This window comes from Agelaius tricolor, unplaced genomic scaffold (genome assembly GCF_023055355.1).
Source record: "Agelaius tricolor isolate 1412-34295 unplaced genomic scaffold, bAgeTri1.0.p SCAF_8, whole genome shotgun sequence".
NCBI classification, from domain to species: Eukaryota; Metazoa; Chordata; class Aves; order Passeriformes; family Icteridae; genus Agelaius; species Agelaius tricolor.
In genome coordinates this window covers 9,515,365-9,529,241 of record NW_027269268.1, presented here as the reverse complement: position 1 = coordinate 9,529,241, position 13,877 = coordinate 9,515,365, and the positions used below count along the sequence as shown (strand labels likewise).

Sequence of the window (13,877 nt, the reverse complement as noted above, 5' to 3'; positions counted from 1 at the left end):
TGCCTCTTGCCTTCTTTCTCATGGGTCTGCAACTGCTCTTGGCAGCTACAGCTGATGTGTTGCTCTTCCAAAGTAAACAAAATAAAATTCAGTTGCCACATACTACAGCATAGAAGAATGTCAGGAAGTCTGGTCTGGCCTGGGGAAACACTAACAGACTCAACCACAGCCAGGCAGCACCAGGGAGAGAAGGGATGGATGCCTGTGGGAACATCCAAGGAAAGGTTATGTCTGTAAGGAAGAGAAAATGATGGCTTCTGGTCTCTGCTGAGAGGGATCCTCTCCCCTCCAGCCATTTGGAAAAGTCCACTGTAACTTCAGGTGCAGCAGCTGCTTGGCCTCCATTGATGAACCCTCTTAATTTGCTTGTAGGACTTGCATTTTGTTAGTTGAATGACTTCTCTCCCCTCCCAATTTTCCAGCAGTTTTCCATGTCATTAACTAATGAGCCCCACACAGTGCACAACAAGAGTTTGCAGCAAAGACAAGAGCTCAGATTTCAGTGGATACCCTCAAGAGTGCATCTGGATTATCATCAGTGTAGCTCTTCTTTTTTTCCCTTCACTATAACCAGGATGATTTGAATGAGCATTATTTAAATGGCTGCAGAACAAGCACTGCACTGCCACGCAATGCAAAGGCTTTGCCTGAAACCCTGTTTTGCACAGAGAATGGTGGTTAAGCATCTGGAAATGGGGATGGTTTGTTGTGCTGCAGCATCTGGCATGGGTTGGATGGAAACCTGGTGTGCAAGCTGCCACAGTGCACACCTGACCACCTGGAAAGGAGTTGATGGATGGAAAACGGAAGAGCCGTGCTGGACTATTCAAATATAATGTATTTTCCGTTGTCACATATGGCTTCCCACAGGAATGTGAATATGAAAAAGATTCAGTGCAGTCTTGTCTGTGACAATCTGAGACGTTCTGCACATCCAGCATCTTCCCAGCACAATGGAAAAGCACAAAGGAGAGCCTCTGAGTCGCTTGGCTCCAGAAATCACTCCACACAGCAGCAACCTCCAGTGAAACAGCCTCACAGCTGCTCCAAAGAATTCCAGCTGCTAACACATCCTCATGAGGAGCCATCTGCTAGCAAGAGTGCATCAATACTGTGCTGATATGCCTACAGCCTCCACCTCACAGGCTACAGGTGCAAGCAGCACAGCAGGTCTTCGCTATCCAAAAAGTTTACGTAGTCCCTGGCTTGAAAGATGTGCCTTCTCTGCAAGCTTGTAAAGGCTGGGGGAATCAATCTTCCAAAACAACACCTTCCTGGGTACGTTTGTTGACAGTAAATTAGTTTTGTGCTCAAGAGCCTTTTTGTGCACCCTTTGCATCCCACTTTTAGCCTCAGATGGGCCAGGACTGAGGTACACGTGATGTGGGCAGAGCTGCCAAGGACTAAACAATGCTCCTCTCTATCTCTGCTCACCTGTGTCTGCCAACAAGCCACACACAGATGAAAGAGCAATGGCCACAGTGGATTTCAAGCACCCAGAAAAAGCCATTGTAAAAGGCTGGGAAGGAAAATCCCCTCCCAGTGCATGTTTGGGGAGGCACAGTGAGAAGCTACACACACCACCCAAGAGGCAGCTGTTTGGCCATTCTTGTCTGTGTCACTTCATACTATAAAGATCTTTAAAGGGCAGAAGAGATCCCCATTCTGGATGAATCCTTAAAAATTCTGTGTAAATATACTGAAGAAAGACATCAAACAGAACTCTTTGATAAGGGCCTAGGTAAAAGCATGCAACTTTTAGGGATGGTATCTCTTATGAAATGGAAGCCAATATCTTCCTGCAATTAGTGGCAGGCACAGAAACTCTTGCAGCTCTGAACAACATATCCCACATACACAGGCTCACATCTTTTCCTGGCTACATGCCTCAAAAGCAGGACTAGAGCACAAATATTGCTGTCTCAGTGGGCACAACCCACCAAATAGGCTCAGTACCAACCTGTCATATAGGGAGGATGCCACTGGCACAGGGTGAAGGACCCACATATGTGGTTAACCTCCTCCTCTCTTGAAATACTGGGCTAAGCCAGAAAAGTTAACAAGGACAAAAATAAACCAGCTCTGTACTCATCAAATCTCTTGCTGGGTAACCCCTGGGTAACCAGTGCCCCACCGCAGGAATGTCACAATCTCTCATGCTGGCACAATAATCCAGGGACTGTTCCTGAAGGTTAGGGAAGTTTATTTTTACAACTTTGCACAGTGCCTACAAATCTATCAGCCACACAACATCTGGTTCAGGCACTGCCCTTTGAATGGTTTTTCTGTTGGTGCAGTAATTAAAGGTATCCCAGGTGACACCTGATCCCTTATCAAGTTCATTAATTTAAGTGGAGTTATTTGGCTCTTTATTTTCTATACTTCATAATGTATTTCTAACCTTTAAAGTGACATAGGCAAGGACCAGATTGCAGGGGCACTTATTAACAGCCTATTAAAATATTTTATGGCCTTTATTTTTACGTTGCCATAGGGAATCAAGTATTTTGCTGTTGTTAAACAGGCTCAGGATTTATGTTGCGAGAGCTTCACCACAGCCTAACACAGAGTAATGCTAGGAAATGAGCTAGGAGAACAAGCTCTCATTCAGCTCTCCATGTGCTGTAAAGCTGTCACATGCAGATGGCAGCAAGGGGCCCTCCAATGCAGGCCCTTGGTTTGGTTTGTTTTATTAAATATAAACTGATACAACAAGACACAAGGCTCTGGGACCTGGGTGCCTTTTTACTAACCCTGTAGACCCATGGAGGGTTGCTCAGATAGGATCTTTGTGGTCCCCTGTAAAATAAATATTCTGTGTCTTTTTATTCCAGAGCTGCTGTAACACATCCACGTTTTGCAACTGACTTAGAGCCAATGATTGTGCAGGAAGACCACGATCTTACCTGCCGCAAGACTATGATTGTATCTAGAAGACAACTATGGTCTTACTGAAAACTCTTCTCGAGATTGCAAGCCCCTACTTCCCTAGGAAACCTCCCTCCAAAGTGAATTCCCCTCTCTGTTACAAATCTGCACTTCCTCCTAACTCAAGCACATCCAACACTGAGACAACACATGTCTTGAATTTAGAGAGTTAATGATGTCCTGCTTAGGTATTCAGAAATTACAATCAAGTCTGTTCTGAAATGCTTGGTTTGATAAACTTCCTGGGGTGAGACTGGGGTCTTCCCGAGTTTATATTATGTTGCTCTTATTTTCTCAAGCATAAAAAGTAATTTGTAATGAAGCAATGCATTTGGAAGAGTATCAGCAACATACTTAAAAGTATTTTAATTGCTTGTGTTTTCAAAACGTTTTAATGAAGTCAAATCAGGAATAGACACTCATCTGCCAACGAACCTATAAAATATTTTACAATGACATTATAATTGATGCAACTGGTTGTATAAATTCCTGGCATTTTAAACAAAGATACTAGAGATTAGCTCAAGAAGATTATTCGGTAGGCATTTATTATTTCTGCTTTAATTATAAGGGTTTTGTTGTTTTTCTTCTTCCCAGTTTTTAATTTAAATGTCATACTGTAAGATGATTTTGTGTGGGTAACCTTAAAGAGACTGTTCTCAGCGAGCAATCCCATAGCACTAATGCATGACAAGTAGCCATATTAATAAATGTTATTAAATGTACCATGCCTTTAATGCCTCATCCAAGACCAAATGACAGACTATCTTTCTGGGATCAATCCTGGACATCCAGGAGGGATTTCTCCTCTAATTTCATTTTACAGCAGAGCAATGGCAGGAAGAATTGAGGCTCCCTGCAGAGCAGACTCCCTGTAACCTGGGTGAATGAGGGCTCTGAGGGTTTCTGAGCTCACTGGGTCTCCTGCATTTGTGCAAACTCCAATTCCCTTTCCTCCCAACCCTTGAGGGAGAAGCTGCATCTAAGACACTAAAACTTCGCCCAAAGGACCATGCCAGGTTGTGACACACCAATGGCACTGCAAGCCCTGCCTGCTGAGAAAGTTTCTGGGGGGGCTCTGATCTGGTTCAAATTAAAGCTGCATCTGCAAGAGCAGCTCAGCAGTAAGAACAACAGCCTTGCTGAGAGCTGCTTTGCAAGTGTGCAATTCAGACATCTTCTAACGAGCTCCCCTTACGCCTCTTCTCCCTCTCCTACCACGAATGAGAGAGGAGAACCCACTTCAAGCCGTGCTGCACCACGCTCTCCTTTCCTGGGTGAGCAGTAAAGCACTGACTCCCAACAATTTCCTCCTCCTGAAGCTCATTAGATGGTTTTATTAATTAGCAGGCTCCCAATCTTATCATGCGCTGCACCTGAAATCTGGCTTGTGTTTTTGAAGAGCGTAATTAAAGCCAGAGGTAGTTGAATAAACAGGCACTGACAGAGACTAATACTCTACCAATATAATGAAGCAGCTTGCTAGACAGTAAGATGCCCAGGCTCAGATGTTAACCCAGTGCAAGGGCAAAACATGCTTTGGCTGGCAAGCACATCCACCTGCTGATGTGGGCACCCCCAGGAAAATCCTGGATAACTTTGCTGAAAGCAATATCAGACTCCGGGGGAGAATATGGGTTATGGAATCTGTCAGGGGCCAAAACAAACAGAAAACAAGTAAGGCAGCCGCCCTCAGAGCACACAGAAGTAGTAATAATCAACTGTTTCAACACCTTCCCTGTAGAGACTGCAATAATTAGCTGGTAATTATTGGGCACAATTTCCTTTACGTAGACTAGAAGGTTACCTGCTTCAAGGACAGAAAATGTAGCTTTGCCTCCTTCATGCAAAATTGAATGGAAAATGCCAACAATTGCAGCCAAATCCCAGTATAGTGCTTCATCATCAGCCACTTGGTGTCTTTTAGAAACCATTCTGCAGTGCCATAGCCCAAGGTATTATCCCTGCTTAGCACTGCTGCTGCCAGAGATGGTTCCCCTGTTTCACACATCAGAGGAATGAGGGAATAAACAGCAAAAGACAGAAACAGGCAGAGAAAAACCACTTACTTGATATTGTCAAGACATCCAGATTCAGGTTTCAGTATGGCAGTATGATGAAACATTTTATAGAGAGCAATCCCAAGGAAGATGACATTAAGCTGTAATGGAGGGGGAAGAAAAAAAAAAGGATTATGTGACACAGCACAACAGGATGGGGAGAAAGTCAGCTCCTTCTCTGTAACAGATGGGTTACTGTAGGAAATTAGCTCATGGTACAGCTTTATAGTGACTGAGTCATAGAGAATTTCTAAGCACTTTACAAAGTGACCTGGCCCGTAGATTACAGGACTGATGATGCCATAGCCTTAGCACAGCTGTGGTACTGCTGATACAAGGCTGGTTCTAATCTCAACTGCAGTGCCTCAAAGAGCATTATGGAAAATTAAAAATATTTGCTGTAAGGGCTTCTCTGTGTCTGAGATGTGTACAGTCATGAAAAGTCACTCCCAGCATATTACTTAGCCAGCCCCATGGTAATGAAGCATAAAAGCATCTTTTTTTGGTGAATACACCTTTTAAACACATTGTAATGGGACAGGTGGGCAGGGAAATCACAGCTGATTGTGCTTTGCACAATGCAAAGTTAATAAACAAAAATAAAAAATGGTTTGATTAGTTCTGTAAAAGATGCGATGGTGTTTCCATGCCTCAGTGTTCACAAGGCAGTCAATTCCTGGGAAGGAGTTTCCCAAAAAGCCCAGTCTAGGATTTGAGACATAATCAAAAAGGGAAGATATCTTTTTATGAATGAATTGCTTAAGGGGGAAAAAAACCCCCAAGAGTTGTAGTTGGTGGCATGGCCCCCTTCCTGATGTGGAAGGCTGCTGAAATGGCTCCCAAGTTGCAGGAGAAGCAGAAGAAGAGACAATGTCTGCATTGAAGTGGGAGTGCCTGGCTTTCTGTGCTAGCCAAACTGTAGCCTAGTCAAAACAAAGGATGGTTTATTTAAGCCATATTGTAGCGATTAAAGTATAAGAAAACTCCAGCTGTCTCTGAAGTTGGGCTCTCTACCTTGTTGCTGTGTTAGCTGATATGCTGGCAATATGCTAAACATGAAGTCACACAAGTTCACAAGTTTCAACTTCTGCTGGTTAGGAAAAACCCTCATCAAACTTTTCCACTTTTGGACTTTTCTTCATTCCCCCCATCCCTGGTCCCAAATTTCCTTTTTTTTTTTTTTTTTTTTTTTTTTTTTTTTTTTTTTTTTTTGCATTATCAATGCACAACTTCACTCTGGAATTCAAAAAGGGTGTGAGCAGTGAGTGGCATCAAAACAGTTTGGCACTTCTAAATGTCCAGTGGTAAAAACCAAACTCTGCAAGTGCCTTTTCTGAAGCTCCCTGGTCCATTTTGATCAAGTATTTTGCAATGCCAAGAGCCTCTCATAATGAGGGTCTAATTGCTATGCCAGGTAGGGTCAAAGAAGAACATGCCTTCCTCAAATTAATCTGTGTAAATTAAAGATAAAGGAAAAGGGACAGCAAAAGTTTTATTTCTTGACCTGAGAGATGGAGTAGTTAATTAGGAGTTCTTACCATAATTATCAAGGTCGCTGGTCCTATAAAGCTCCAAATGAAGTAGGTGTCAAGTCGGAGCCAACATCTGTAATGAAACACAGGGGAAAGAAGGCATTCAAGGACTGCACCCAGGACATACATCAAGAGTGAGAGAGTGACAGAGAAGAATGTGAGCTGCAAAACACGCCGGTGGGAGACAGGAAATATTACATTGCTTGTTCATTTAAATGCTGAATTATGAGCCCAATTTCTGACAGCGCTATTGATGGAGTAAGATAATTACCTCTAGAGGAAGCAGGGAGAAAATGGCACAAGGCCTATTTGCTAAGGCTTTCTGCATCTGTTGGAAAAACTCCTTAAACTGTGGGTTTTTTCAAGGAAGGGGTCTGAGGAACATCCACAGAGCTTTTTCTTTGCTTTGTGCTCCTCTTTGCTCTCCAGCTCTGATGCAGTGCAAGCTGTCTGTCAGCTGTCAAGCGAGATGACATTTCTCTAGCAAGTACATCAGAGAAACTTTGGTGCAAATAGGAAGCATGAATTGGATAACAGAAGGCTGAGGTTTAATTAAGTTCAGCAACTTCCCCTTTAAAGTGTTTTATTTCCCTGAACCTCCTGAGTATTTTGTTTCCACTAATGTTTCCAGGGTTGCATATGGTCTGCGCTATCACAAGAAGTTGATTCATGGCCTAAAACTAAATTATTAATCGCTTAATTTCAACTGCATTTAATACTCCCCACATTTTTTAAAGCCCCTGGGAAATTACATTTCCATTCCTAGTTCATTCCAGGCGACAGGAAGATAAAATGGAAGTGACTCGTTACAAGACAGACAAATGTAAATTCCAAGAAAGTTCCACATGATGTTTAAAATAATAATATCTTGTCGTCTTTGCAATGCTGCAAATCACAGTTCCGTTTATACACAAAGGACTGAGAAAGCATAAAACCACTCTTCTACTAAACATCCGACAGAATTTCATGATTAGGCAAGTGACAGGAACTGTATATATGAATTTATCATGGTGGTGGAGATAGCAGTTCTCACAAATGACAGCTCTAGTGTATGTGCCTAATGCTTTTTCCCTTCTAATGGACTTTGCAACAGGCAGAAAGGTCTGTGCCAGCAGCCCCATGGGAGATGATCAGCAGGAGATGCCTGATGAGAGACTAAAGCATGCCCTGAACTCCAGTGGCTGGGAGAAGCCAAAATAGGAGTAAATTCGAATATGCAGAGAAGGCTTCTCCCTTCCCTTCCTGACCATATAAATTTCAGGTCTCATCAGCGTTGGAGATGTATTGATATATATACACACACTCATAAGGCTATTTGTCACAAATTAAAATACTGTCACTTCCCTAACTGTCGCTCCTGAACTGCCTCTGCAGTTGCTCATCCAGAATCCTCACGTGATAGCAGCGAAATCTTAATGCAAGAGGCAAACAGAGGCTTTCAGAGCAATTTCTGGGAAATCTTGTTTCCTCCGTGGCTGCTGAAGTTCAAGGTGATTTAGATGCAGCTGGTAATGGAACAACATGAATGACTTGAAACTACTTGAGTCTGATTCCCTATAGGAAAAGGTTTATGCCATCATGACATCTGTGTATCACCCATAATACCGTCTGAAATGTCACCCAATTGCAACTAGATTTGACAAAGGAATAGAGGTTTCAAGGATAATGAAGTCCCTGTAAAAAGTGCCCCCCCATTCCCCCATTCCTAAACAAGGATGTCCGCATAGCAGCAGCTCACATATTTACACGGCGTTTCAGACTTTATACTTACCCCACCCGCCTCAGGAAAAATGAGTAACTGGTGCTTATGCCTCAGCTGCTGCATATAAATCACAGAATACACAGCCCCATCACTTTTTTCTACTGATAATGAATGTTGGTGTGTGGGAGAGGACTCAGAGGGTTGTGGGGGTTTTATTTTTTTTTTAATGAAAATATTTTGAAGTTTTTTTTTGACAGTTTAACATTCAAAACAGCCTCCAACCCCTGCTGCCCAGAAGTTGGGAACACTGTATTTTAGTCACCATCAACTTAGTTTTCCTTCAGCATTAAGAATGACCTGGATCTTGGAAAGTCTGGGGAAGGGGAAAAACATAAACCCTCTCTTTACTTCTTGAAGTATGGTGATCACCCTTCAGTCACATCTGGTGCAGCTGGCTTTGAATGCCTATAGATTGGGACATGAGGAAAACCAGGGAAAGCTGAAATACTGAATGAGCAAAAAGCTGTGCCAGGCTCAGCAAAGAAGAGCAAAGCAACTGGTATCTTTTCCAGACAGCAAAAAGAATGAAATTTTCCACCCCACTCCCCTAAAATATCTGTCTCTTCATTTGTAGAAAACAACTGAGATGCTGTGGATGAGAAACAGCAGAGGAACCAGGTCCTGCCATCAGGATAAGTGGGGCATGGGGCAAAAGGCATGGAGCAAAAGGAGCTCTAGGAGAGATGGCTTAATGTAAGCTGGAGCACAGCTTATGAAAAACAGAGAAGGCTTTTTTTAGGCCTCTCTGCACACTTCAAAGAATGCAATGTAATTTTTTATTTGTTTGAATGGAAAATTTGCCTTTCTATGAAACAGTGTACAATACTCAGTCTTGGGGGACTTAAAAAAAATATGGGGTTTTTGGTGGTCATCAGGAAGAGATGAAACTCTGAACCTGTTTAAGTCATACCTCATTAAAAATGCAAATTAAGACCAAAACATCAAAACACAGGCATCCCGCCAATTGCGTTGTGGAGCTGTAAATTGCTAATCAGACAAGTACCACACTGAGCTTTTCTTGCCTTAGAAGACAAAAACCCACACGCACAATGAGCTGCATAAATGAGCTCCTCCAAACAAGGAAGCAATCAGGCAACTCACTTCCCAGAGTTGCTAATCTTGGGCTGCTGAGTTACTTGTGACCCTCCACGAGCAGCTGCACTGTGAGCACGGACTTGCCACATTACGAGTTTAGACTGTGCTGCCATTTGAGCAAACAAGCTCCTTCAGGGCTCAGTGCAAGGCAAGGGATTATCAGGAAATGTGTGTATGTAGGAAATACTGCTCAAAACCCCATTGCTTCTTCTAGGAGTCACCCCAATGCATTCAGTTCTCGTGACAAGCTCTGTGGCACTGCTCTCCTTTACTTTTTAATTTCCTCCTTTTCCACAGTGGCAACTCAAAATATTCACCTAAAGCTTTGCCCAAGTAATAAAGACTACAAAGAGTTTACTCTATTTTCTGCATGAAGAGAAATCAAATACTAAACTATCCCCGGTGTGCATTAAATATAACCAATAAACAATCATTAGCTGCCATTGGACCATAAAATTTGAAGAGCCCTAAACATATCATGTTGTTCATGGGAGCTCAGTGGTTTGTTTCATGTGGCTGTACAGCCTCCTTGTCAGGGTGCAGCAATGGGATATGTATGCACCAGACATGCCTTTCAAGGGTGCAATATAGGTTCTGCTTAATGGAGTTCAGCATCCACATAGCTCACGCTTCCTCCTCCAAATACTGGCAGCAGCACTGCAAATAAAACAAGTTCAGTGGAGCCACCCAAGAGAGACCACATTGTTAGATGCTATTTTCTGAGCAGCATTTACATGCATGAAATGTCGGCGCCTGGCTGATGGACTTGGGAGGCTGTGTACATACACAGGGCTTTCATTTTGCTTTCTGACAGCTGGATTACTTACTGTGTATATCCTGCTTTATAGCATTCCAAAAGGGGGGAAGAAGGGGGGAGAAACAAAAGAGATCCCTGCCATGATGGATTTGATCACCAGTGAATGAATATACCTACAAGTTTCTAAAATATATTGAACCACTCAAAGCGTAGCTGCTTTCCTCTGCAATTCGTGAGAGGCTTTGATATGAAAACTGGGGAAGTATGGAAATATGGAATAGCATCTTGCTGCTGATTTGGGATGGCTTGCTTCTAGCACGAGTCTTCTCAAAGGCTGCTAAAGCCATAATTGAGCTTTTACTGAGTTTTAGATGCAAGTTCTTTTCAAAACTAACTACAAATGCAAATACTATTTTCTATACTATTTTCTTTGCATTTTGCAGCATTGCCCACCATGACCCTTGACATCATATCCATTGAGGAGATGTATGGACTTGGTTAACACATGGGATAAGGCAAATGATTTATCTTTTAAATTCTTTTTTTGAGTACAATCCCAGTATCTTCTTTTTTGCAGCCTAACTTGAGCTGTGGCCATTTAAGACCCAGCAGCAGAAGATAGTGCCTGTAAGAAATGGTAACTCAGAAGTTCATGAGAGCACTGCCAGAGTCTCTTTGGCAATGTGAGGGAACCACACTGTCTGCAGTGGGGTTTCCTGCTTTTCATCTTCATTTGAGAGCTTAGAATCAGAATAAGGTGAGATGCAACATTTCTGATTTATCTCAAAACTAGTTGAGCTGGCCTGAATGGGATGATCTTTAAAGGGAATCACTATGCTGCTCCTTAGTCACAAAAGCAAATTAATCTCCTAATACAAGGGGCTTGAAGTGTTCTAAAACAAACAAACAAAAAGAACTAGGAAAAGGATCAATCCCTATCCTTGAATTAATTAAGTGTATAAGAGTACTTTTATGGAGCAGCTACTCCAAAATGCCAATATGAGTAATAGGACACAGGACACTTCAGGACAATCACAAGCACCAAGTGATGAGTAAAGCAACAGAGGGAGGAACAACTGCCTGTTCCTGGCTATGTAATCTGGGCATGTGTTACAGGAGGGTTGGATTTAGAAAGGAAAATGAAATCAAGAAAACCCTACACTGCGTGTTTAAGCAAATCATTCTGAGATGTATGAATGGTGGCACCAAATGCCAGGCAAAAAACAAATAACACTAACAGCTCCATAAGTCCTGCTTAAACAAATGCAGTAAATAATGGAGGGAGGCAAGTAATATATTCCAGAGAATGTTTTACAAAACCTGGCGAAACCAAGCAACTTCTTGCAATCAAATTATGTATGCCTGGCATATAGTTCACTACAAATTCTAATCAGTTCTACCCTTCTAATAACATTATACTGAAAAATACATCATCATCCATCAACCAGATGGAGCATGATAGTTATACAAAACATATTGTATGGTTTTTATTTTCCTCTGTGAGAACGTGATAAAATTGTACATTCTGGAATTAAAAATTATAAATAAATATTTTAGATTTGCAAATCTCTGTAAATATTTATTTGCAAAATATTATATATACATGTTTAATCATTTAAAATACCACTTCGTGCTTTGGTGAGGGAGACATATTTTATTGGCACACACACAGGACTGCTGCCTCTTCAATGCCAAGATAGCGAAGTGTTCGCCTTCAGGGAATTTCAGCCAAACTTTCTGCCTGTACCTTCCATGCCATGGAAACATTTTGGCAACCAAGGTCTATTTGCAAAAGCCAAAGGGTGAACAGTGTGGAAAGTAGCCACAAAATGCTACACTGCAAACTGGACAGGTTAGGACAGTGCTCCAGCAATGGCAGATGTGCTGTCCTTTCCAGACTGCTGGAATACGTTTGAGGCTCAATGTGCCCCTTGTAGGCCACTGTGAAGAGCTATGTCCTCCACAGGAACACCAGAGTTAAGAATAAATTTGTCTAAAAGGACAAGGCAAACTGTTTCCATACCTGATTTAATAGGTGCTTATATAATGCTCAAGAGGGGGAGTGAATAGAAGAGTTTGTTGGGGCAGGAAGCAGGTGGCAACTGATGGAAAATCTCCTTCAGAAATGGCAATCAGCTGTTGTGTTACCTATTCTTTGCCCTCTAGGCCTGTAAAAGTCAGTCAAACTACTTTGGATAAATTGGTAGAGATCCTAAAAAACTTACACCCTCCTACCCTTATCTGTAGGAGATTTCCTTTCCTTTCCATGAAGTGTGACATTTATACAAATTCAGGTCACTGCTCTCCTACTCATGGGAGGAACACAACACAAATATCCATCTGGGATCCAAGCTTGCCTGCTGGCATGGTAATGGATCATGAGCAGTTCCACTGCTCCACAGATCTGCTTTTTCAAAAAAATAAAGGTTCATATATACAAATAAGGTTTCAGGCAAAAAATCTGCAGTTGAACCTAACAGAAAATCAAATGCTGCCATGGCCTGACCTGATCTATGCCAAAAAAGAGCTTCAGAACCACCAATGGCTCTTTACTACATATGCCTTCATATTGAGCCCTTAACTCAGTTAAAGTGAGACTGGAAAGGCAGACTGACTTAAAGGGAAGGAAAAAAAAAAAGGTCACTAAAAACACACTGTTAATCCTATTGTAGCAAAGATAGCAAAGAGAATCAAAGGCTCAATCTTCCCCTTGTTTTCCATTCAATGATGTTGCATGATGACCTAACTTGTGCTTTCATACCAGCTTCAGCAATGTTGAAAACACTTAAGAATATTCATAATGATAAATGATATAGCTGTTCTGATTTGCAAAGAGCCTCATGCATTCCCTAGTCACCACCTATTTTGCCTGCAGGCTCTGTTAATTTGATAGAACAGTTTTAAAAAAAGAGGAAGAAAGCAGCATCTTCATCCAAATAAGAAATTCTCTTTGGTTAGAGAAGGAGGATCTTGCTGATATAGTACCAAACTGAGACTAGGGACAGTCACCTCTGCTGATGTTATGCAACGATGTGACAAAATTTTCCTCGACTGACTTCCCTAGAAAATACTTTGCAAATCATTTCATAGTGGGGAATTTGTCCTGCAAGAAACACAGAGATAAGGCAAGGCATGCCTCCTAGCTGAGCTCTGCCTGAACAACTCCTCTGGGCTCCTCATGTCCATTTGTTGCCCCCACTCCCACTTCTCCTGAGCAGGTCCAAGCAAAGCCAGGGTCACTCACACTTTGTCCGTGCCGTAGCTCCGGTAGTCCACTGCTGCCGACACAGCCACAATCAGCGCAGGCATGCCGTACCCCACCAAGTAGAAATACTTCCTCCGGGAGTGCTCGCTCTCAAAAACCTCCACCAGCATGATGTACAGCTGCACACCCTCCAGGAACATCCAGGTGAAAGCTGCCAGGAAGAAGAAGTGCAGGAGGGCAGCAAAGACGGCACAGGCAATCTGCGTGAGGATTGAAAAGAGCAAGGGAAGGTGTTTGTAGCATGATTAATTAATGCAACAGTCAGGAGTACTCTTACTTGGAGGCTTAATAAAAATGAGGGTGTTCTTATCTTCCCTCTCCAAAGGAAGAACTTTTTTTCGCTTGGGAAATATGTGTGAATTGTTTTAAAATAGTACAAGCATATATAAGTGATACTAAAAGATACAAAGGCAGGCACGTACACAATCATGCAAATAAGCAGATGAAGATGTACACAGTATAAGCTCATTTTTACAAC

General features: G+C 42.2%; 1 protein-coding gene across 24 annotated transcripts in view; it reads right to left on the bottom strand.

Moving 5' to 3' along the window:
* The window catches only part of ADGRL3 (adhesion G protein-coupled receptor L3), a 493,463-nt gene that overhangs the window by 49,927 nt on the left and 429,659 nt on the right, over positions 1–13,877 (bottom strand). For all 24 annotated transcript variants that reach the window (XR_011679905.1, XR_011679904.1, XM_071431603.1 and 21 more), the window contains 3 exons: positions 13,379–13,599; positions 6,527–6,593; positions 4,998–5,089 (listed from right to left, as the gene is read on the bottom strand). Coding sequence is in view for 22 of the 24 variants with exons in the window: in XM_071431603.1 (XP_071287704.1) it covers positions 4,998–5,089; positions 6,527–6,593; positions 13,379–13,599 (380 nt within the window). In the remaining 2 variants the exon portion in view is untranslated. The remainder of the gene's footprint in view (positions 1–4,997; positions 5,090–6,526; positions 6,594–13,378; positions 13,600–13,877) is intronic.